Source organism: Nerophis lumbriciformis, linkage group LG27 (genome assembly GCF_033978685.3).
Source record: "Nerophis lumbriciformis linkage group LG27, RoL_Nlum_v2.1, whole genome shotgun sequence".
Taxonomy (NCBI): Eukaryota; Metazoa; Chordata; class Actinopteri; order Syngnathiformes; family Syngnathidae; genus Nerophis; species Nerophis lumbriciformis.
Genome location: NC_084574.2, coordinates 4,035,878 through 4,061,247, shown reverse-complemented (window position 1 = coordinate 4,061,247; position 25,370 = coordinate 4,035,878). Strand labels below are relative to the sequence as shown.

The 25,370-nt window shown below is 39.0% G+C and overlaps 1 protein-coding gene across 2 annotated transcripts in view; it reads right to left on the bottom strand.

Moving 5' to 3' along the window:
* Positions 1 to 5,656: 5,656 nt before the first annotated feature.
* The window catches only part of aimp1a (aminoacyl tRNA synthetase complex interacting multifunctional protein 1a), a 33,433-nt gene continuing 13,719 nt past the window's right edge, over positions 5,657 to 25,370 (bottom strand). For both annotated transcript variants that reach the window (XM_061922995.1, XM_061922996.1), the window contains 4 exons: positions 23,128 to 23,289; positions 22,194 to 22,390; positions 14,264 to 14,432; positions 5,657 to 5,898 (listed from right to left, as the gene is read on the bottom strand). In XM_061922995.1, coding sequence (XP_061778979.1) covers positions 5,732 to 5,898; positions 14,264 to 14,432; positions 22,194 to 22,390; positions 23,128 to 23,289 — 695 coding nt within the window. In that variant the 3' untranslated portion in view covers positions 5,657 to 5,731. The remainder of the gene's footprint in view (positions 5,899 to 14,263; positions 14,433 to 22,193; positions 22,391 to 23,127; positions 23,290 to 25,370) is intronic.

Sequence of the window (25,370 nt, the reverse complement as noted above, 5' to 3'; positions counted from 1 at the left end):
TTAAGTAATATTCTAATTTTGTGACACACGGAATTTTGGATTTTCATTTGTTGCCACTTCAAATCATCAAAATTAAATGAAATAAACATTTGAATGCATCAGTCTGTGTGCAATGAATAAATATAATGTACAAGTTACACCTTTTGAATGCAATTACTGAAATAAATCAAGTTTTTCAAAATATTCTAATTTACTGGCTTTTACCTGTATATATATATATATATATATATTTTTTTTTTTTTTTTTTATAGATATATATATATATATATAGATAGATATCTACATCCTGAAAATATGCAAACAAACTGTGTTTAGATAATTGATACTTCAACCTTGCATAAATAAATATTAAGGAATATAACATAACTTGGCTTCTGAGAGTTTCAAAATGTAATTAATAAAATGCTAAAGTTGTTCATAAACAAGCAATTATTTTAATAATTAAATATGGTAATTTTAAATGAATTATTATGATCATTTAAAATCAATTATTTCAAATATGTTTATTTTAATGTATAATTCTATGGCTGGATGTAATAAGGAGTCACGAAAAAATACAAATAAAAATACAATTAATTTTGATGTTTTTAGCAAAATATAGTAAAAATGTATTTAGTTTTTTTTTTTTTTTTAATTAATAAATATATTTATTTTTAGGTAAGATAAACATAATAATACAATTTATCTCTAGTCTGGATGATTTAGTTCTTGTCACCCTGTTGTCCTCCCGTCATGAAAAAAGGCTGTCCTCACTCAGGTCCGCATGGAGCTGGAGGGGGCGTGGCTTCCAGCTCCGGCTGAAAATCGGGAGATTTTCGGGAGAATATTTGTTCCGGGAGGTTTTTGGGAGAGGCGCTGAATTTCGGGAGTCTCCCGGAAAATTCGGGAGGGTTGGCAAGTATGTAGATTGTCACACAGTCGTGTGCCTAATTTAGTTAGCATGCATCAGTTTTGTGTACATTTTTACCTCAAAACAGTCAAAAAGGTCATTTTGTGCAGATTTTTGCCATTTCCAGGTGTTGTTTTGTAAACAGTTTTCTAGATATTTCATTAAAGGTAAAGCCGTGTGCTTAATTTGTGGTACACAGGTTGCTGTGTTTAAAGAATATAATTTGAATCGCCACTACACGACGAAGCACGAGGAAAAATACCGGAATCTGTCTGATGAAGCGCATACCTGCCAACTACTCCGGTTTTCCCGTAATTAGTACGGTTTTCATCAACCTATTCCGGGTTACGGTTGCAGTGATAAAAAATACGGTTTTTCATTAGTCAAAAAAATTTTTTTTTTTTTAAAGTTTTATTCACGAAATCGCGTAACAACAATGACAATCGACACTGCTTCCTGTAACTTCCTATCGAGCCATTCCGAATGCCATGCGCGAGGCTATTTATAGCACCGCTGCCAAGCACGAGGCACCAGTTGCCATTGTTTCCAAACGAGCGAACGATCATGGAATCAGCCGGAGAAAAATCGCAAACGAGTCATAAACCGAAAAGAAAACTGCAGTCATTCCGTGAAGAATATTCAAAAGCCTATCCGGGAATAATTATCCGTTCCAAAAAGGGTGAAAACTACGCGAATTGCACCTTGTGCAGACAAGATTTTTCGATCGGACACGGAGGAATTAGCGATGTAAAAGACCACGTTGGGACAAAAAAACACAAGTCTAATGCCGGATTTTAGCCACAAAAAGGTAATGACACCAATGTTATCTATTGGAATTGTTTAGTACTGTTATACTGTTAAAAGTGTTTATACTATTTATGCTTTCAAGTCCAAGTTGAAGAAATCTTGTTAAATGTTGACAGCATAACTACCAAAATACAGAAGTATGTCCTTAATATTTTTGCAGTGCTATTTCTGTTGAAAAGTTAAAATGATTACATTAGAGATGTGATGTGCCACTTTTCAAGTATCTGATGGTTTAAATTAATTTTCATTAATTTTTCATATTTTGATTTCTTTTGAAAGGCTTACAAAAAAACTACATTTGAATTGTAATTCCATGCTATTGACAGGTCAGGGGAGTTGGCGGGCCAATTTAGAACAGAAATACCATGGTCCGTAAACCAGGCACGGGTAGATTTTGCGCTGTGTGCAGGCGCCAAGTCCTGTTGGAACTTGAAATCTCCATCTCCATAGAGCAGGTCAGCAGCAGGAAGCATGAAGTGCTCTAAAACTTGCTGGTAGACGGCTGCGTTGACCCTGGATCTCAGGAAACAGAGTGGACCGACACCAGCAGATGACATGGCACCCCAAACCATCACCCAACCATGCAAATTTTGCATTTCCTTTGGAAATCGAGGTCCCAGAGTCTGGAGGAAGACAGGAGAGGCACAGGATCCACGTTGCCTGAAGTCTAGTGTAAAGTTTCCACCATCAGTGATGGTTTGGGGTGCCATGTCATCTGCTGGTGTCGGTCCACTCTGTTTCCTGAGATCCAGGGTCAACGCAGCCGTCTACCAGCAAGTTTTAGAGCACTTCATGCTTCCTGCTGCTGACCTGCTCTATGGAGATGGAGATTTCAAGTTCCAACAGGACTTGGCGCCTGCACACAGCGCAAAATCTACCCGTGCCTGGTTTACGGACCATGGTATTTCTGTTCTAAATTGGCCCGCCAACTCCCCTGACCTTAGCCCCATAGAAAATCTGTGGGGTATTGTGAAAAGGAAGATGCAGAATGCCAGACCCAAAAACGCAGAAGAGTTGAAGGCCACTATCAGAGCAAACTGGGCTCTCATAACACCTGAGCAGTGCCAGTAACTCATCGACTCCATGCCACGCCGCATTAACGCAGTAATTGAGGCAAAAGGAGCTCCAACCAAGTATTGAGTATTGTACATGCTCATATTTTTCATTTTCATACTTTTCAGTTGGCCAACATTTCTAAAAATCCCTTTTTTGTATTAGCCTTAAGTAACTTTCTAATTTTGTGACACACGGAATTTTGGATTTTCATTTGTTGCCACTTCAAATCATCAAAATTAAATGAAATAAACATTTGAATGCATCAGTCTGTGTGCAATGAATAAATATAATGTACAAGTTACACCTTTTGAATGCAATTACTGAAATAAATCAAGTTTTTCAAAATATTCTAATTTACTGGCTTTTACCTGTGTATATATATATATATATATATATATATATATATATATACATACAGTATATATATATATATATATATATATATATATATATATATATATATATATATACAATATATATATATATATATATATATATATATATATGATATGAGTGTGTATGTTACTCATCAGTTACTCAGTACTTGAGTATTTTTTTCACAACATACTTTTTACTTTTACTCAAGTAAATATTTGGGTGACTACTCCTTACTTTTACTTGAGTAATACATCTCTAAAGTAACAGTACTCTTACTTGAGTACAATTTCTGGCTACTCTACCCACCTCTGGTCCTCACTCAGGTCCGCATGGAGCTGGAGGGGGCGTGGCCTCCAGCTCCGGCTGAAAATCGGTAGATTTTCGGGAGAATATTTGTCCCGGGAGGTTTTTGGGAGAGGCGCTGAATTTCGGGAGTCTCCCGGAAAATTCGGGAGGGTTGGCAAGTGTGGATATTGTGTTTTTAAGAACAATGGAAATGATATTTGGAGTAAAGAACAACAGCCTTCCAGCTTGTATTATTAAGTTATTTCAATTAAGAGGAGAAAACTATAATTTACGGGGGATATTGATTTTTGAAATAGGTAAAGTAAGAAGGAATATCAAATAGAAATGTATTTCAGTTTTAGGAGTTAAATGGTGGAACAAGCTCAGTGATGAGCTGAAGACATGTAGTTCTTTGTTAAGGTTCAAGAAAACCTTGAAAGGTGAAATAATTGAAAATTATAAAATATAGCAACGATTACTTTCATCCCATTGATTTTTTTTTTAACGTTGAAGTTCCAGGCAATCTAATTTTCAGTGAATGTATAGGCATACTTGCCAACCCTCCCGAATTTTCCGGGAGACTCCCGAAATTCAGCGCCTCTCCCGAAAATCTCCCGATTTTCAGCCGGAGCTGGAGGCCATGCCCCCTCCAGCTCCATGCCGACCTGAGTGAGGACAGCCTTTTTTCACGACGGGAGGACAACAGGGTGACAAGAACTAAATCATCCAGACTAGAGATAAATTGTATTATTATGTTTATCTTACCTAAAAATAAATATATTTATTAGTTTAAAAAATAAATAAATAAATAAATGTTTACTATATTTTGCTAAAAACATCAAAATTAATTTGTATTTTTATTTGTATTTTTTCTGACTCCTTATTACATCCAGCCATAGAATTATACATTAAAATAAACATATTTGAAATAATTAATTTTAAATTATCATAGTAATTCATTTAAAATGACCATATTTAATTATTAAAATAATTGCTTGTTTATCAACAACTTTAGCATTTTATTCATTACATTTTGAAGCTCTCAGAAGCCAAGTTATGTTATATTCCCTAATATTTATTTATGCAAGTTTGAAGTATCAAATATCTAAACACAGTTTTGTTTGCATATTTTCAGGATATATATATATATATATATATATATGTATATATATATATATATATATATATATATATATATATATATATATGTATATATATATATATATATATATATATATGTATATATATATATATATATATATATATATATATATACGTATGACATACTTGACTTGGTGAATTCTAGCTGTCAATATACTCCTCCCCTCTTAACCACGCCCCGCCCCACCCCCGACCACGCCCCCCACCCCCACCTCCCGAAATCGGAGGTCTCAAGGTTGGCAAGTATGTGTATAGGGTAGGCAAATATAAGCTTTGGCTTCAGCCTATTTTCTTTTCTTTTCTTTTTGTGTGTAAATGTGTATGATTGTTAAATATGTCTAATCTGCACTGTTAAACTGCTCACACAAAATGGTTGATGGTTGATTATATGACCGAAATAAACTTATATCATTCATTCATATCTGAGTTAATCAATGGCGTGGAGAAATAACGAAGTGCAAACCACAACGGCCCCTCATAAAATGGACAACTTGACAGTGATGTGTGCTAGACGCGTGCTGGCTTCTGGAAAAGTGCTTATTCGGCAAAAAAAGGCATCAGCGTCGGCGTGATAATGGCTGCTTTGTTAGATTCTATTTTGAGTACACAGTACTCACTTGAGGTTCGCGAGATTTACAATTTCTCTCTCACGCCTTTTAAACTAAACACTCATATGCTGCTGAATGTTAGGACGGAGCGGCTTGTTTTTAAATCATCGGCTGGTTTCGTCATCCATCACGCTAAACGGAGCGTGGACAAATGTGCGGTGTGATGTGGTCTACTTATGGCAGAGACACAGTTGCTGACCCGTGACAAAATGTTTTTACAGTGCGGAAAGTTAACAGAACACCTAAAGACTTTGGTTAAAGCCCTCAGCGGTTCGGTACCTCTTGACTTGGATCTGTTCTTCCACAGGGGCCGATAAAGCAAAGAGCATGACAGTAGGCGGACGTTGACATTATAGCTGGGGAGTGCCGCAGAAAAGCTTCTGCAAAATAGGTTAGGGGATTTGTTGCACAGCACTGAAAGCTTACCTCTTACCTTCTCATGTGGACACAATTTACAGGATTAGGACTCACATTAGGGAGATGAAAACACTTTATTGAAGCCCTTCAAAAAAGGTATCTACTTCAATTTGTCACCAGCTTGCCTTCTTTATTTGATGCCGCTGTTGCTCATGGTCTGGGCTCGGCACACTCCTTTGCCCGCCACTTCGAACGCAGCCCCTTTGTAGGTTGCCACACACTCGCCATCTGTGCGCAGGTCCGGCTGAATCTGTTCCCACACTTTCTTCTTGGGGTTCAGCTCTTTGTCGGGTTCACCTGCAAACAGTGAAGCGTATTTTAATACTCATGCATGCATACACATGTCAAAAAAGTATATCCTTCACATTTCAGGAGGCATTTTGTTATACAGTTCATGTGCTTAAGGGACAATACAATAGAAATTAAAGCTGCAAGCAGCATTGGTCGGGCCCGCGTATTTGGCAGGTGCTAGTCCTAAGTGTCCCAATACTTTTGTTCAGTTTTCGTCATAAGTGTCCCAATACTTTTGTCTACTTTTAGTCCGAATTGTCCCAATACTTTTGTGTAGTGTACCTACCTTGTCTGCATTGTGTGGGCACGCTGGTGCTTCCTGCTTTTAAGCAGCCTTCTTGAAAAAACAGCAGCATCAGCGCAGCGGCTCTTTGAAGGGTCATAAAATCAAAACCGGAGCCGGTATTAAAACTCTTTCGATAACTTTTAATCACAAGGGTCTAATCTCTCTCCTGTGTTAGTTTGAAGCCGAAACGACAAACGCGCTCAGAGGAGATAATGTTTGAAGGAATGTGACCGGTTTTTACAAAAATTTTGTTTTGAAGGGGGAATAGCAAACTTCCTGTTGATTTTTGCTGGGGGTTGTCAATTTATGAAATGTAGGTCTAAGTCAGACCTACGGAGAGGTTTTTGTTTCATGTCTCTCCGACTTTCCCAGTAGGAGTTACAGGCAGTTTTGTCATTTTTTTCTTCCGAGGAGCAGTTTTTTCTGCGTTTTATTAAAAAATTGCGTTAGAGCGCAATTTTGAGATTTGGGGTTAGGTTTTTTTTATTAGATCGCAATTTGTGCCAGTCCCGATGTGTGTGTTTAGTTCGGTGAGTTTTGAAGCATGTTAAGGGGGTTAAATTACAGCTCAAAGAGGCAAAAGTGACTGTTTTTAGTACTTTTTTGTCTTGAAGGGGGAATTGCCAACTTCCTGTTGATTTTTGCCCGAGGATATACAATTATAAAATTTAGGTGTAAGTGAGACCTACATAGGGGTTTTTGTTTCATGTGTCTAAGACCTTCCTAGTGGGAGTTACAGGCAGCTTAGTTTTTTTGTCTTCCTAGGGGGCGCTAGAGCGCAATTTTGAGTTTTGGGGTTCGTTTTTTTTATTAAAAGGCAATTTTCGCAGGTCCTGATGTGTGGGTCAAATATGGTGAGTTTTGAAGCATGTTAAGTGGGTCAAATTACAGCTCAAAGAGGCGGCGGAAGAAAAAAGAAAGAATAATAATAAAACCTTACAAATTCAATAGGTCCTTATGTCCCATTGCATAAGGACTCCCTTTGGGAGTCCTTATACAATGGGCCATGCGGGCTCTAATTATGTCCCATTGCATAAGGACTCCCTTTGGGAGTCCTTATACAATGGGCCATGCGGGCTCTAATTAAATCTGGATATACTTTAAAGTACTTTGTGTACAGCTTTTGCATGGGCTAAAAATTACAACACACATACATTGTCTAAATCAGTGATTCTAAACCACTGTGTAAATTAGATTAGATGCTCCTCCACTCGATCACTGATGGCAAACTCAACGGCTCGCACATCATTTAATCTGGCCCGCGAAAGCCTGTACATAAAATTTTAATAAAGAACATGATTTTTTTTTACTAAATGTATTCCTTCTTTCTGTTTGGACAGAAAAAAATACATCTACTGCATGCAATTGCATATATTTTCAACTTTAATATTGTCGAATAAAGTAAGATAACATAATTTAATTGAATGTGCATGAATTTAGGTTGGAAATTACTTATGTATGAATCAGTATTAATAGTGTTGTTAAAGTTAATAATGTTACGTTATCTATTTTTGTATTGATTTAGCTTGGAAAGTACGGTATTAATAATCTGTAATAATACTAAACTATTACTTTTGTATTTCCTAATAATTCAACAAATAGTATATTGTAATACATTACAATTTTTGGGAAATTGTACACCGTAAAAAATTTAAATACATTTTAAAAAAACAAAAAGCTCTGAGCCGCCAGATTTTTTTACCGTAAAAGATTTGATGCTCCTCCACTGTTTTTAATACACCTTAAAAACAGCAACAGCTATAGATTTTACAGTAGCAAACTGGTCACTCAGTAGCCAGAATTTTACCGTAAAAAACAGTGATAATTTTTTTCTAATTTCACTAATACTCCATAAAAACAACTACCATAAATTTTTATGTAAAAAAATGGACGCTCAGTCGCCAAAATTTTTACGTAAAAAAAAAAAAAGTGATTCCATTTTTCCATTTGTAATAATATGCTGTAAAAAATGTTTTTTATTCTACGGTACAATTATGGCAGCCTATTCACAGAGCACGTGAAAAAATATATAATGATAATGTATATGCAATTGTATATTAATATCATGAGGCGAACCCTTATACATTTATATTCCTTTATGGCTATAAGCAGCCTTCTGAAGGCAGACATAACTGCAATGTGGTCCTCAGTGAAAACGAGTTTGACACCTCTGCACTAGATAGCAGGAGGTAAATCATTTGTAGATCAGGAAATGAAACTAATCAACCAGACATGGAACAGCCTAGGAAGACTTGCCCAGAGTAAGTGAAGTAAATTATTTGTGTACCCACCTGTTGCCAGCCATGCAACATTTCTGTTTCACATTGTTGCTTTGTCAAGTAAAATATGTCCCTTGGCCGAACAAAAGGTTGGGAAAAACTGGTCTAAAAAGCTGACAGCACCAGTGTGTTTAGCAGGCTAAGTCAAGCATTATGATGGTTGTGTCACTGTCCGGGACTGCGTGAGTGCTACTGGGACTGAGGAGCTGCTGTTCATTTAGGGGGAATAATAAGGCCAACATGGCATTTTGAAGTACAGCATGATACCTTCCTTAGCCATTTTCCAACATGAAGTGTATTGCATAGGATGCTGAAGGTGATGAAGTGGCCAAGTATGTCTGCTCCACGCTTGAACCCAGATGAATACCTGGAAAAAGGTGTCTAATAGGGGTGTGAACCTTTGAGTACCTAACGATTCGATCCGATTCTGATTCTTGGAGTCACGATTCGATTCATAATTGATGCTCGACTCCAACAGATTTTTGTAATGTATTTTAGGTATAATAATTATAGTGAAACTTTCTCAAAACAGGTAACAGATTAAAAAAGCTACTTCTTCGTTGCATGGAGATGCCCAAACAATGTTTTGGGGAAAAAAAAGATTCTTATCAAAAACATAACAAAAATATAAAACTTGTATTAATTTTTTTTAATCGATTTTTGAAAATTATAATCGATTTAGAATCGGGATGAATAAGAATCATAACTCGAATGTGAATCGATTTTTTGTGCACATTCATCAGCACTGTGATGTCATCATTGAGAAATGGAAGACGGTTCCAGTGACAACCTGTGTGTAGAGTGGATAGTAAATATATTTTTTGTGGTATAGTTTCACTCCAGTGTTTCCCACACATTCATTTATTTGTGGCGGCCCGCCACGAAAGAATTACGTCCGCCACAAATGGATTTTTCGGCTTTTGACTCGCTCGACCGCTCATAAAAGCAATGGGACTCTGTCTGTGAATATACCTTGTAGTTACAACTCCGGTGCAGTAGGTGGCAGTAGCCTACTATGCATTGTAACTCCGCCAATAGCACTTAATTCACCTGGTGGGCCAGAAGAAGAAGACGACGACGACCGACCGGATCAAAATACGAGGGTAATATAGGTTATAGGTAGATAGGTTATAGCTGCATCGCTCGCGGCTCGTCATATATTTAACGTTAATCCGCGATTTCACCGAGCGTTTCACTGACGGTGAGCAGCCTGACGCTGCTTCATTAACACCGCCGCTGTTTGACTCGGGGGCCGGGGCAGACGCACGTAATAACAGTCACCTGTTTTCATACCGACGAGCTAACGTGTCCAGGTTATAACCCTGTTGTCAATAAACACATGTGGACTGAAGCTAAATTGTCCACTGTCCACTGCAGCATGTGAATGCAATGAAAAGAATAAAATCTGAGCCAACCAGCTGTTAAAATGTTGTCCAGGTTAATGTTTTGGCCATTAAAGGCCCTTCATTTCAACTGTGATCGGGCTTTAAACAGGTGGCTGACCTGTTCAGATGGGTGTAACTGCTACTGGTCAAATAATGTGAAATAGCATTTAATTTTACATGTATGCAATGCCATTTAAATGTAATTATAGATAATAATAATAATAAATACTGTGTAGTGTTGTAAATAGTCAACGGGAAGGATTTTAGTAAGATATAAGCCATGAGCACTACACAGCCAGAAAAAAACCGAGGCAGGACAAGTAAAAATATTGGGGCAAGTAGATTTGAGAAGTCGGGCAAGTAGAAAAAAACTTTAACGTTGAACCCTGCATGTGTTGAGCTGCTGCCGCTTAAGGTTAGACGGCACTGTACATAAAGCGGTTCTGCTCGTTAGTAATAAATTCTAATGTTGGATGTTCACTCTTTCACAAAGATGAGTATAGAAAAATATTTTCAACGGCCGAAAAGGGCTCGACTTGGAGAAGAGGTAGGCCTACAGTCCGGACAACAAGTGCGACCTGTTCAGCAGCAGCAGGAGGAGGAGGAGGAGGTTGACTGACTGTGGCAGGACACCTCTGCCTCTGTTTCACTTCATGTTGCTGGTAAATAATATGGTTGTAGTAGTAGGCTAAAGTTAAATTATTTAGTATTCACTAATTAAAGGGGCAGAGCTTTAAGAGACATTTTAGCTTTTATATTTTACAAGATATATTTTTTGTAAGAACCACAATTAATAAATATATTTCAGTGAATAACTAATTGTTCAAATCTGTATATAAATATGTACATAAAGTGTTGTAATTATATTCCAACTCCGCGTTCTTCTTGGTCATCACCGCTGCCGCCGCCACCCCCCGACCACACCACCACAAATAGATGCATGTCCTGTGGGAAACACTGCACTCCTATAGTTTTGACCCTTAAGAAGAGATAATAAAATCTTTATGAAAACGTGAGGGGTGTACTCACGTTTGCGAGATGCTGTACATATACATACACAATGAGCATGACTCCCATTTCTGTGGCTCTAGTAGCAATTACCACATTTGAATGTGAGTGTGTGATGATTGACATGCTCACATTTGTAAAACTTGGCTGAACAAATGCAAACATAAGGATTCAATGGAAATGAAAGGACTTACTAAGAGAAACAAAAGCCTTTGCATCAGACTGTGTGTGTGTGTGTATACACAATACTAAACAGTCCCAACACAAACATGGACCACCATGAAAGGGAAGCAGCCTGCCCTTTAGTCCTAATGCTCATAAGAAGATGATGATTCTGGGATGAATGGAAAAAAACAAACATGTTTTATATGATGGAAGCAGCTGGGTATTGAACAACAGCCTTATACTGATCATAACTGAAGAAACTGTAAAGTGGAGCTGTATTGCAATACATTAAGTAAAATAATAGTACAAGTAAAAAGAAAAGCAGGTTTCCTTTGTGGCACAGGCCTTTTATCCGCTAAACAAACAAGAGGATGAAAGCTTTACCCTAATTGAGGATTTCAATGAAAATTTGCAGTGTTGTTTCTGGCCTTCCTTCATTTAGCTCAGGACAACAGAGAGAAACATTCAGGGTGCGGGGCAATGTTCCCTCTAAGGTGCGCACCTGTGCAATTGCGCACTGCTCAAGCGTCCTCTGCGCACGGCAAATCTATGCCACGCACAAAATCAAATAAAAAAATAAGCGCATTACAATTTCCGACACGACACGGACACGACAGAGAAAACAGTTTTCGTCATCATTGTTCAAATATTGTAACGTCTGTCGAGACGCTTTGAGGACATGAATTCCATCGATCACTTTACTGAGCAAAACTCTTTATTGTCGGCCATAAACACATCACCAAAACATTAGTAAAAAAAATGATATCTAGCAAAAGTGGTCATTTTCTGCAGTACAAACCAGACCAAAAGCAACTTTGTTATATCAACAGCAGCCCCTCGCTCTTTCTCACTTGCGCCAACACATGCACATATGGCACTTAGCCAGTGATGCGTTTACAGCCACACAAAAAGTCGGACAACTCCAACACCACACATAAAGTGTCATTCCAGGTCGTTACACTATGATTTACCAATCAAATGTGTGCTTATTCTAGTGTCATTTATTAGGAATCTTCATTTATAAATATTAATCATGAAATGCTGTTAGTATATTAAATAAATACTAATAAAAATATAATTTTTACAAACAGGAAGTTGCAGGAATGTACACATGATCTAAGGCTGAAACGACGCGTCGACGTAGTCGACGTCATCGGTTACGTAAATACGTCGACGCCGTTTTTGTGCGTCGGCGCGTCGCATATTTACGTCACACTACTGTCATGGCGGAGCACAAAGCAGACGATGCCAGCGAGGGGAAAAAAGCACGCCAAAAGTCGTCAAAAGTGTGGGAGTATTTCAATAAACGGCCTAATAATGTTGTTGTATGCACACTGTGTCGAGCGGAAATGGCCTATCATAGCAGCACAACGGCTATGAACGAACATTTGAAAAGAAAACACCCGTCAGCGTTCTTGCCATCACCATCAACTAGTCAATCGTCCGCGTGCGTATACGTTGTCATTATTACACAAAAACATGAATGTGTCATTTGTATCTGCGTTGTAAATTCATAAACTAAAGCACCGTTTCGCTCTGAGAGGCGCGTTTGGCGTGCCTGTTCAGTGTTTACAAAGACGCGCTCCTCTTTAACGCTGTGGAGAGGCGGCGGCGGCGAGCGAGCGGCGAGGCGGGGCGCGCCGGGAGCGACGCCGCAATCTTGCCCAGGTGCACGATCATCCAATCTCCTCTCGCTGAAGAAAAGGGGAGCAGCAGAGAGAGAGGGAAGAGAGACTGGAAGGAACCAAAGTGAAGCTGACGTGGAGCGAGAGAGGAGGAGAGCCAGAGACAGGGGACGACGAGCGAGCGAGGAAGAGGAGCCGAAAAGCGAGGAAAGAAAGAGAAAAGAGTTGGAAGAGAAAAGACTTTGTGTAAAATTAAAAGATTGTAAACCTGACAAAGCCGTCTGGCGTTCAGTCTGTCGGTCCTGAAAGAACCCCACGGCACAAGACGTGTCACAAACGCTAACGTTAATTAGTTGTGCAAATACCTTTTACAACATTAACAGTTACATATACTATGTACAAACCAACAATTAACTTTCACTTTAATCATACTATCATTGTTGTGTTATTAAGCAAAATAAGCAATACTTTTACTTTTGTTGAAATGTTTACACTGTACACTTTTTTGTATTGGATGTTTAGCTTTATTTTTGCACATTTTAGCAAATAAGCAATACTTTTACTTTTGTTGAAATGTTTACACTGTTGTTACAGAATATTTCCGTTTTGCACTTTTTTGTATTGGATGTTTATCTTTATTTTTGCACATTTTAAAGCAAAATAAGCAATACTTTTACTTTTGAAATGCTTATACTATTGCAGAATATTAAGATTTGCACTGGATGTTTACTTTTATATTTGCACATTAAAAAGCAAATAAGCTACTTTTAATTGTGTTAAATGTTAAAAGTTTTAAATGTTTACATTGTTACAGAATATTTTGTCATGTTGTTGTCAATGTTGATTGAGTGGCCATACTTTTTTTTTTGTAAATAAAAGCCATGCCTTTTGAAAAAACTGGCCTACATTTATTTTTTCCTCTTCATTTTAAATTAAAAAAATAATCGGTAAAAGGAAAAATAATCTATAGATTAATCGAAAAAAATAATCTATAGATTAACCGATTAATCGAAAAAAATAATCTATAGATTAATCGATAGAAAAATAATCGTTAGCTGCAGCCCTAACATGATCCCCTGCTTACATCTCATTGTGCAACATGTGAATGTTTTAATGGGAACTAAATGCAATGTCTGAAAGGGGTACAAGTTATTTCCAAAGCAGGACCTCCACCCAGACAAACAATACAAGTACACAGTTCATGAAAAACAATATTTTTTGTTATTGTCATTGTAAGTGGGCCTAAACACTTATATTAGAAAATAATCTCATGGAAATTACTGCTGTCATTTGATTGTAATGATAAGAGAATGTTGTCTGTCTATCTGTGATGGCCCTGCAATGAGGTGGGGACTTGTCCAGGGTGTACCCCGCCTTCCGCCCGAATGCAGCTGAGATAGGCTCCAGCACCCATCACGACCCCGAAAGGGACAAGCGGTAGAAAATGGATGGATGGATGGAAATTGAACTTGTTATTTAGTCAGGTTTGGGACAGGTGTGCTGCTGGTGTAGCCACAGTGTGCACGTCTGATGTTGCTCACATGGGCTCCACTGAATGCTCAGGGAGTTTTTGCGTTTGCTCACACATATGAAAAATTAGAGGGAACATGGGTGTGGGTGTACCTGGGAAGCCATTGAAGGTGACTCTCTCTCCTGGTACGGCGCCCCCTGGTGGGTCAAGGATTTCCACCTTGTCAGGCGAGCTGGCGCACATGACCATGGCCTGGGACGTCACTCCTCTCATCTTGGCCGGCTTGAGGTTACACATCAGAACTGCCATGCGGTTTTGCATCTGTAGGAAAGCCCCAAAATGGTTCTTACAGTCCAGTTTCTACCATCAATTGGAACTCAGGATTACCTTTGAAGCTATCAGTGGACAAACTTTACAGTCTCGACCTCATATTTGTCTTAACTCCAAAGGAGCTGTATTTCAAATATGAGTGGTCAGCATTCAGCGACTTGCATGTGTCAAAAAGAGCCATGTTTTTGTCTCTTATGGACTCCAAATAACTAAAGAGGAACTGCACTTTTTGGGGGAATTTTGCCAATCATTTACAATCTTATTGTAAGACAAGAACACATACGTTTTTCTTTATGGTGGCTCGGTTGGTAGAGCGGCCGTGCCAGCAACTTGAGCGTTTCAGGTTCGATCCCTGCTTCCATCATTCTAGTCAGTGCCGTTGTGTCCTTGGGCAAGATACTTTACCCACCTGCTCTCAGTGCCACCAACACTGATTCAAATGTAACTTACAGTCGTGGTCAAAAGTGTATATCCACTTGTAAAGAACATAATGTCATGGCTGTCTTGAGTTTCCAATAATTTCTACAACTTTTATTTTTTTGTGATCGAGTGATTGGAGCACATACTTGTTGGTCACAAAAAACATTCATGAATTTTGGTTATTTTACGAATTTATTATGGGTCTACTGAAAATGTGAGCAAATGTGCTGGGTCAAAAGTATACATACAGCAATGTTAATATTTGCTTACAAGTTTCACTGCAATAAGGCGCTTTTGGTAGCCATCCACAAGCTTCTGGTTGAATTTTTGACCATTTCTCTTGACAAAATTGGTGCAGTTCAGCTAAATTTGGTGGTTTTCTGACATGGACTTGTTTCTTCAGCATTGTCCACAAGTCAGGACTTTGGGAAGGACATTCTAAAACCTTAATTCTAGCCTGATTAAGCCATTCCTTTACCACTTTTGACATGTGTTTGGGGTCATTGTCCTGTTGGAACACCCAACTGCGCCCAAGACCCAACCTCCGGGCAGATGATTTTAGGTTATCCTGAAGAATTTGGAGGTAATCCTCCTTTTTTAATTGTCTCTGTAAAGCACCAGTTCTATTGGCAGCAAAACAGGCCCAGAGCATAATACTACCACCACCATGGTTGGCTGTAGGGTTGGTGTTCCTGGGATTAAAGGCCTCACCTTTTCTCCTCCAAACATATTGCTGGGTATTGTGGCCAAACAGCTAATTTTTTTTTTCATCTGACATCTCATGGACAAAGATAAGACCTTCTGGAGGAAAGTTCTGTGGTCAGATGAAACAAAAATTGAGCTGTTTGTCCACAATACCCAGCAATATGTTTGGAGGAGAAAAGGGAACTATTTTGAACTTTGAACTCTTTGAAGTATGCATTTTTGGGTATTGAACACAGTAAGTGCAAGCTCTCTCCCATGAGTGCATCTGCAGCGCACAAAAAAAAGTGAGTTTCATTGTGGATGCTTCTAAAATGCCCATAAGAAGTGGTACATATCTGCTGATTGTTTAACAGCAAAACGCCACAGGTAGGAGCAATATTGTTACTTGTCGGATCTGCACCGCCTCCATTGTTTATTTACGAGTTAAAATGCATTTAAAGCCCTTTTTTGCTGTATGTCAACTCTCTTGACCTATGCCCAGACGCAGATGAGGAATAATCTCCCTTTTATTTATTAGTATTATTTTATTCTATTTTCATTTTATTATATATTACTATTATTATTATTAATTTTTATTTTATTATATTATTATTATTATTATTACATTCTTTTTTATATATATCTGTCTGTCTCTGGCCTCGTATGTGTGTGTGTGTGTGTGAGAATGTGTCTGTTTTTGTCGTCTTACTTGTTACCGTATTTTCCGCACTATTAGCCGCACCTAAAAACCACAAATTTACTCAAAAGCTGACAGTGCGGCTTTTAACCCGGTGCGCTTTATATATGGATTAATATTACGATTCATTTTCATAAAGTTTCGATCTCGCAACTTCGGTAAACAGCCGCCATCTTTTTTCCCGGTAGAACAGGAAGCGCTTCTTCTTCTACGCAAGCAACCGCCAAGGTAAGCACCCGCCCCCATAGAACAGGAAGCGCTTCTTCTTCTACTGTAAGCAACCACCCGCCCGCGTAGAAGAAGAAAAAGCGCGCGGATATACCGTACGTTTCATTTCCTTTGTGTGTTTACATCTGTAAAGACCACAAAATGGCTCCTACTAAGCGTCAGGGATCCAGTTCATGAAAAGACGCAATCTCTCCATCCGCACACGGATTACTATTTCACAGCAACTGATATTCCTGTGAACCGCACTGTGGATACAACGGGAGCACGTACGGTGAATATTCGCACCACAGGGAATGAGAAGTCATCCTTCACTGTGGTTCTAGCTTGCCATGCTAATGGCCAGAAACTTCCACCCATGGTGATATTCAAAAGGAAGACCTTGCCAAAAGAGACCTTTCCAGCCGGCGTCATCATAAAAGCTAACTCGAAGGGATGGATGAAGAAAAGATGAGCGAGTGGTTAAGGTAAGTTTAAGTTTACGCGAAGAGGCCGGGTGGCTTTTTTCACGCAGCTCTGTCCATGTTGATATACGTATGTTTGTGATTGCACATTTGCGTACATTTTGGGAGTGAACAGAGTTGTTAGAACGCTGGTTTTTAATATATTATTAAAGTTTGACTGACCTATCTGACTGTTTTTTTGACATTCCTTTAGCGCAGTTAGATGCGGCTTACAACACCGGGCGGCTTATAGGTGGACAAAGTTTTGAAATATGCCGTTCATTGAAGGCGCGGCTTTTAACCCAGGGCGCCTTATGGTGCGGAAAATACGGTACATAATTGTGCCATTTGTCCCTCGTTAGTGGGCTGAGTGGGGTGGGAGGTTGGGTGGGTGGGTGGTTTGGGTTTTAAGGGAAAGGGTGTGAATCATTTACTGACTTTAAAATTGTACTGTTTTGTCTTGCACTTTTTTCTGTCTATTTGAAAATGCCAATAAAAAAAGTTGAAAAAAAAATAAAAAAAAATGCATTTAAAACAAAGATAAACGTGTTCTTGTCCTACATGAGGATTGTTAAAGGGAGACAAAATGCCCAAAATAAGTGCAGTTCCCCTTTAAAGTTAATACGTTCTTATAGCCTCACTAGACAAGGTGGACACAAAAGCTGAGCCGTGGGGAATAGAACTGGTTGGTTGCAAGGAATCGTGGCTTAAAGGGGACCCATGAGGATTTTTCCTCTTTTCTGACTTGTGATTGTTGCTACAACGTTGGATACTGGTGTGAAATAATATTAAAGCGTCAAATCATAGGGTTTCATGCATTTGAGTGTGAAATTGCAGGCAGTTTTGGATGCCGCTGAATGCTGTGTGTTGCTGTCTTTTTTTTAAATAGTAGGCCCTTTGTGAAGTCATAGCGTGCCTGGCCCCTCCTCTCTGCTTTGCGTCAAACTGAGCTTTCCACGCCAATTATCCATCGTCTCATGCCGTCCCGCCTGCTCTGCTATCTACAGAAAAGAATACTTCCATGTTTGTCTTCATTTACGCAAAACTCAGACAAAAAAGATGGCGCCATTGTGACATTACTACATGGCATATTACTATCAAGTGCGAAACGCCGGCTCTGTCTAGTGGTACGCCAAATAATCACTTTATTAAAGTACAGTGTTTTATTTTCCTGTATTCAGACAGGGACGGCGTGCCTCTGGTGGTAGAGCGCCCATTCCAGCAACCTGAGGGTTCTTGGTTCGATCCCCGGCTTCTGCCATCCTAGTCACGTCCGTTGTGTCCTTGAGCAAGACACTTCACCCTTTCTCCTGATGAGTCGTGGTTAGAGCCTTGCACGGCAGCTCCCGCCATCAGTGTGTGAATGTGTGTGTGAACGGGTGAATATGGAAGTAGTAGGGGTACACAAAAATTTCGGTTCTGTACATACCTCGGTTAAGATGTAACGGTTCGGTTCATTTTCGGTACAGTAAGAAAACAACAAAATATACATTTTTGGGTTATTTATAAGGCTGAAACGACGCGTCGACGTCATCGGTTACGTAAATACGTCGACACCATTTTTGTGCGTCGATGCGTCGCATATTTACGTCACACTACTGTCATGGCGGAGCGCAAAGCAGACGGTGCGAGCGAGGGGAAAAAAGCACGCCAAAAGTCATCAAAAGTGTGGGAGTATTTCAATAAACGGCCTAATAATGTTGTTGTATGCACACTGTGTCGAGCGGAAATGGCCTATCATAGCAGCACAACGGCTATGAACGAACATTTGAAAAGAAAACCGACAGCGTTCTTGCCATCACCATCAAGTAGTCAATCGTCAGCGTGAGTATACGTTGTCATCATTACACAAAAACATGAATGTGTCATTTGTATCTGCGTTGTAAATTCATAAACTAAAGCACCGTTTCGCTCTGAGAGGTGCGTTTGGCGTGCCTGTTTAGTGTTTACAAAGACGCGCTCCTCTTTAACGCTGTGGAGAGGCGGGGCCGGCGAGCGAGCGGTGAGGTGGGGTGCGCCGGGAGCGACGCCGCAATCGTGCCCAGGTGCGCGATCCGCGCACCTGGGCACTATCATCAAATCTCCTCTCGCTGAAGAAAAGGGGAGCAGCAGAGAGAGAGGGAAGAGAGACTGGAAGGAGCCAGAGTGAAGCTGACGTGGAGCGAGAGAGGACGACGAGCGAGCGAGGAAGAGGAGCTGAAAAGCGAGGAAAGAAAGAGAAAAGAGTTGGAAGAGAAAAGACTTTGTGTAAAATTAAAAGATTGTAAACCTGGCAAAGCCGTCTGGCGTTCAGTCTGTCGGTCCTGAAAGAACCCCACGGCACAAGACGTGTCACAAACGCTAACGTTAATTAGTTGTGCAAATACCTTTTACAACATTAACAGTTACATATACTATGTACAAACCAACAATCAACTTTCACTTTAATCATACTATCATTGTTGTGTTATTAAGCAAAATAAGCAATACTTTTACTTTTGTTGAAATGTTTACACTGTTACAGAATATTTTGTTTTGCACTGTTTTGTATTGGATGTTTATCTTTATTTTTGCACATTTTAGCAAATAAGCAATACTTTTACTTTTGTTGAAATGTTTACATTGTTACAGATTATTTTCGTTTTGCACTTTTTTGTATTGGATGTTTATCTTTATTTTTGCACATTTTAAAGCAAAATAAGCAATACTTTTACTTTTGAAATGCTTATACTATTGCAGAATATTAAGATTTGCACTGGATGTTTGTTTTTATATTTGCACATTAAAAAGCAAATAAGCTACTTTTAATTTTGTTAAATGTTAAAAGTTTTAAATGTTTACATTGTTACAGAATATTTTGTCATGTTGTTGTCAATGTTGACTGAGTGGCCATACTTTTTTTTTTTGTAAATAAAAGCCATGCCTTTTGAAAAAACTGGCCCACATTTATTTTTTCATCTTCATTTTAAATAAAAAAAATAATCGGTAAAAGGAAAAATAATCTATAGATTAATCGAAAAAAAGAATCTATAGATTAACCGATTAATCGAAAAAAATAATAATCTATAGATTAATCGATAGAAAAATAATCGTTAGCTGCAGCCTTAGTTATTTATTTACCAAATTTGCAAAATCTTCCACCAAAAATATTTTTCTTAGTGGAATATTTGATGTGAAGTAACGGGAAACTTGGATAGGTCAATAATTCATAATAACATTGATTTTGATTAAATATTATGTTTTGAGCAATGACAGTTTGAAAAAAAACAAAAACAGCTTTGTTTTATTAGTCAACATTGCAACTTTTTCTAAATGACATTTAACCTTTAAGCTTTTTTATTTCACTTTTGTTATGTTTTTGTTTATTTTAATAGTATTTTTAGAATGTGCCGTGGGCCTTTAAAACATTAGCTGTGGGCCGCAAATGGCCTCCGGGGCACACTTTTGACACCCCTGCTATAGATAATAAAAAATAAAATGTGATAAATCTATGGATAAAAAGCAGAGCCTGGCGACGCATGCGCGTTTATCATAACTCTCTCTCTCTCTCTGTCTCTGCCCCTCCCTCACCAATGCTGCACAATTTGTTTTGTTTTTAACCCATTCTCAACCCTGAACGTACATTGAAAATACACGCAACCCTAACTCAAAACGCCGGACATTTGAGGCATTTAAGAAACTCCACCCTGACAGCCCCGCAAAAGAGGACATGTCCGGTGAAAAGAGGACATATGGTCAGTCTATCCTAGCCCGGTCGTTGCTAGCATGCCGTGTGTTGTGCCTCGGTGTGCATTGTTTACACAACGTGCGGTACTCTACTTAATATGTCCGTGTGGAAACTCGTTCGGTACACCTCCGAACCGAACCGAACCGAAACCCCCGTACCGAAACGGTCCAATACAAATACACGAACCGTTACACCCCTAGGAAATAGTGTCAAAGCGCTTTGAGTACCTTGAAGGTAGAAAAGCGATATACAAGTTTTTTTTTACAGTTTTACTGTTTAAATTGTGTGTAATGTTACAGTGGCTAAAAAATATTAAATATACCGTATTTTCCGCACTATAAGGCGCACCTAAAAACCACAAATTTTCTCAAAAGCTGACAGTGCGCCTTATAACCCGGTGCGCTTTATATATGGATTAATATTAAGATTCATTTTCATAAAGTTTCGGTCTCGCAACTACGGTAAACAGCCGCCATCTTTTTTCCCCGTAGAAGAGGAAGTGCTTCTTCTTCTACGCAAGCAACCGCCAAGGTAAGCACCCGCCCCCATAGAACAGGAAGCGCTTCTTCTTCTACTGTAAGCAACCACCCGCCCGCGTAGAAGAAGAAGAAGCGCGCGGATATTACCGTACGTTTCATTTCCTTTGTGTGTTTACATCTGTAAAGACCACAAAATGGCTCCTACTAAGCGACAGGGATCCGGTTCATGAAAAGACGCAATCTCTCCATCCGCACACGGATTACTATTTCACAGCAACTGCCTAAAGACTTTCAAGAAAAGCTGGCTACTTTCCGTGCATATTGTAAAAACAAGATAGCTGAAAAAAAGATCCGGCCAGAGAACATTATCAACATGGACGAGGTTCCACTGACTTTTGATATTCCTGTGAACCGCACTGTGGATACAACGGGAGCACGTACGGTGAATATTCGCACCACAGGGAATGAGAAGTCAGCCTTCACTGTGGTTCTAGCTTGCCATGCTAATGGCCAGAAACTTCCACCCATGGTGATATTCAAAAGGAAGACCTTGCCAAAAGAGACCTTTCCAGCCGGCGTCATCATAAAAGCTAACTCGAAGGGATGGATGAAGAAAAGATGAGCGAGTGGTTAAGGTAAGTTTACGCGAAGAGGCCGGGTGGCTTTTTTCACGCAGCTCCGTCCATGTTGATATACGACTCCGTGCGCGCCCACATCACGCTGGTTTTTAATATATTATTAAAGTTTGACTGACCTATCTGACTGTTTTTTTGACATTCCTTTAGCGCAGTTAGATGCGGCTTACAACACGGGGCGGCTTATAGGTGGACAAAGTTTTGAAATATGCCGTTCATTGAAGGCGCGGCTTATAACCCAGGGCGCCTTATGGTGCGGAAAATACGGTACTAAATAACACTTCTAACTTGTTTTAATAAACACTTAGGCCTACTACGCTACAGATTTTTATAGTTGGTCATTGTAAGTGTTTTCTGAAGTGGTACTTAGTGGAAGAAGTGATCTAGACCACAAGGAAGTGTATTAAATGTACATTACAATCACCATAGGTCCCCTTTCAAGTGTCTAAAAGTGAGAGTGTACCTGCTCCAGAGGAATGTGCTTGACCAGCCCGCTGACCACGGTCCTGGGTGAGGGCTCGCCAACATCCACCTGCTCCACATAGAGACTGTCTGCGTCCGGGTGTTTCTCTGCCGTCAAAATGCGTCCCACGCGCAGGTCCAGGCGAGACACGTCCACCTTGATGTCCTCCAGACCTGCGGCTGGCTGCGGCTTCTTCTCTATATTAGGCAACAGTCAGTATGAGAGTTTGTTTGTGCAGACAAATGTGGACTTAAAGTATTTAACATGTTTGGAACAGAAGCATCTGTGAGTGTTTTCATGCTGGTTTAGCAAATGTGCAATGTGAGGTTCTAGGAAATGTTTGTTTGAGAACCCTACACCAACTGGCCAAAAATAAACGAAGGAAGAGATGAAACAAAGACGGGCGTCTGCCTGGAATAAGATTTAATCTCCTCCAATAAAGTGGAGGCAGAGCGCCGCCGATGGCAGCCATCACGGCAAAACAAAACAACCTTTAGAAGTAAACAGCTGACCAAGAGGGCCTCTGAAGATTAGCACACTTTATTTAATCGAACACAGATGCAGGTTTTGTTACCTCGACTTATTTAGACTTGACCACTTTAACACTTGAAATCCAATAAATTCACTGTGGTTTTATGATGAGCGGGTGTTCTCCGCAGCACGACACAAGGCTTTTTTAGTTGGGGAAACCCATCAACACCTGATATGAGAAATGTTCTGAGATGAAATGAGCAAAAGATTGCTGCATCTGGTGAACTGTTTTAAAAGAAGGCAAAAGGTCACTTTTAATGGTGTCAGCGTAGCTAAACAGACGATGGAACACAATGTGTTGCTCGATGGACAGTAACAGTCAATTTGATGGCTTGTCATGACTTCAAAAGGATTAATAACAGGAAGAACGTTAATGTGCGGCGGATTGCGCTCCATATGTCACCTTTTTTCTCCGGCTTCTTTTTGTTGTCATCTTTTGGGGGAGGGCTCTGGACAGCGGCAGGGGTTGCAGAGGGTGTCGCGGTCGCAGTCGCAGGCGTGGGAGGAGCGGCGTGGGAAAGGCACTGGACGCCGCCTTCCACTGATGGCACGGCTACATCAAGCACTGCGGCAAAGAAAAAGAAAAAATCATCATATGACTTTTGTCAATCAGAAACTTCACCACTTGAAGATATAAGACGTGTAGTGAAGTGTACACATTTATTTGTGAGTGGCGGGAGTATGCAAAAGGCGGGCTTAATTAGATAGGGGTGGGTCAAAAGTAGTATCAAGTCCAAAGAGAAGGGTTTTTATCTAACATGACCTCATAGAGCAAAAAAGTGAGGGAGATGCTGGAGTTTTCATAAACAGGTTTTAGGGACAATATTTGAACCTCATTACCAGGGGTCCCCAAACTATGGCCCGCGGGCCGGATCCGGCCAACAGGAAGTCCCAAGTAATTTTTTTTTTTTTTTTTTAATCTTTCCTTTCTAATCCATTTTCTACCGCTTGTTACTCTTGGTGTCTCCTAGCCGCTCAGGCAAATCATATTGTCTAAAAATGCATTTTCCCATCGATAACGTGACAATGTTAAATGTTGATGAACATCAATGTTAATTGATGTTAAATGCAGAGGTGGGTAGAGTAGCCAGAAATTGTACTCAAGTAAGAGTACTGTTACTTTAGAGATTTATTACTCAAGTAAAAGTAAGGAGTAGTCACCCAAATATTTACTTGAGTAAAAGTAAAAAGTATGTTGTGAAAAAACTACTCAAGTACTGAGTAACTGATGAGTAACATACACACTCATATTATATATATATATATATATATATATATATATATATACATTGATATATACAGTATATAATTTATATGTATTTATTTTGCTGTTTTTGTTTACATGTTAAAGGTGTTTTAATGAATATACATGCATGTTTAACATATAGATTCCTTTCTTTAATGAAGACTAGAATATAAGTTGGTGTATTACCTGATTCTGATGACTTGCATTGATTGTAATCAGACAGTCGTGATGATAACGTCCACGTTTTCAAATGGAGGAGAAGAAAAGTTCCTCCTTTCTGTCTAATGCCACATGAAAGTGGTGGGTTTTTGGCATCTTATTTGTCCAGCTTCCATATTCGTTTTTATACACTTTACAAGAAATATATTGGCGTCAAACTCCGTAGCTTGCTAGCTTGTTTGCACTGGCTTTCGGAGACTCTTGTTTTGAAAGCACAGGCGCGATGGAGCGGCACTTTTATTGTGAAGACAGGAACGTCCTCATGTGCGGTCAGTCTTTAGGCTTTTGACGGGATGTACGGTTGAAATAAAACAGTATCTTTTTTCCTTCACACTTTTGATTGATTGATTGGAACTTTTATTAGTAGATTGCACAGTACAGTACACATTCCGTACAATTGACCACTAAATGGTAACACCCCAATAAGTTTTTACACTTGTTTAAGTCAGGTCATGTGACCACCTGGCTCTGTTTGATTGGTCCAACGTCACCAGTGACTGCATCTGATTGGTGGAACGAAGTGAAACGTCACCAGTAAGGCAGGCACCTTGAAGGTCTGTCTGACAGACCACAACAAACAAAGCGTGCATTAACAGATCGATAAAAATTAGTAGCGAGCTGAATGTAGATAAAAGTAGCGGAGTAAAAGTAGCGTTCCTTCTCTCTAAACATACTTAAGTAAAAGTATAAGTATGTTGCATTAAAACTACTCTTAGAAGTACAATTTATCCCAAAAGTTACTCAAGTAGATGTAACGGAGTAAATGTAGTGCGTTACTACCCACCTCTGGTTAAATGACAAAACGGATTATAAAGACAATGTATATATGTATATACACATATACATATAAATATATATATATATATATATATATATATATACACCGGTATATATATATACATACATATACATATATATATATATATACATACATATATATATATATATATATATATATATATATACACATACATACATACATACATACATATATATATATATATATATATATATATATATATATATATATATACAGTGGGGCAAAAAAGTATTTAGTCAGCCACCAATTGTGCAAGTTCTCCCACTTAAAATGATGACAGAGGTCTGTAATTTTCATCATAGGTACACTTCAACTGTGAGAGACAGAATGTGAAAAAAAATCCAGAAATTCACATTGTAGG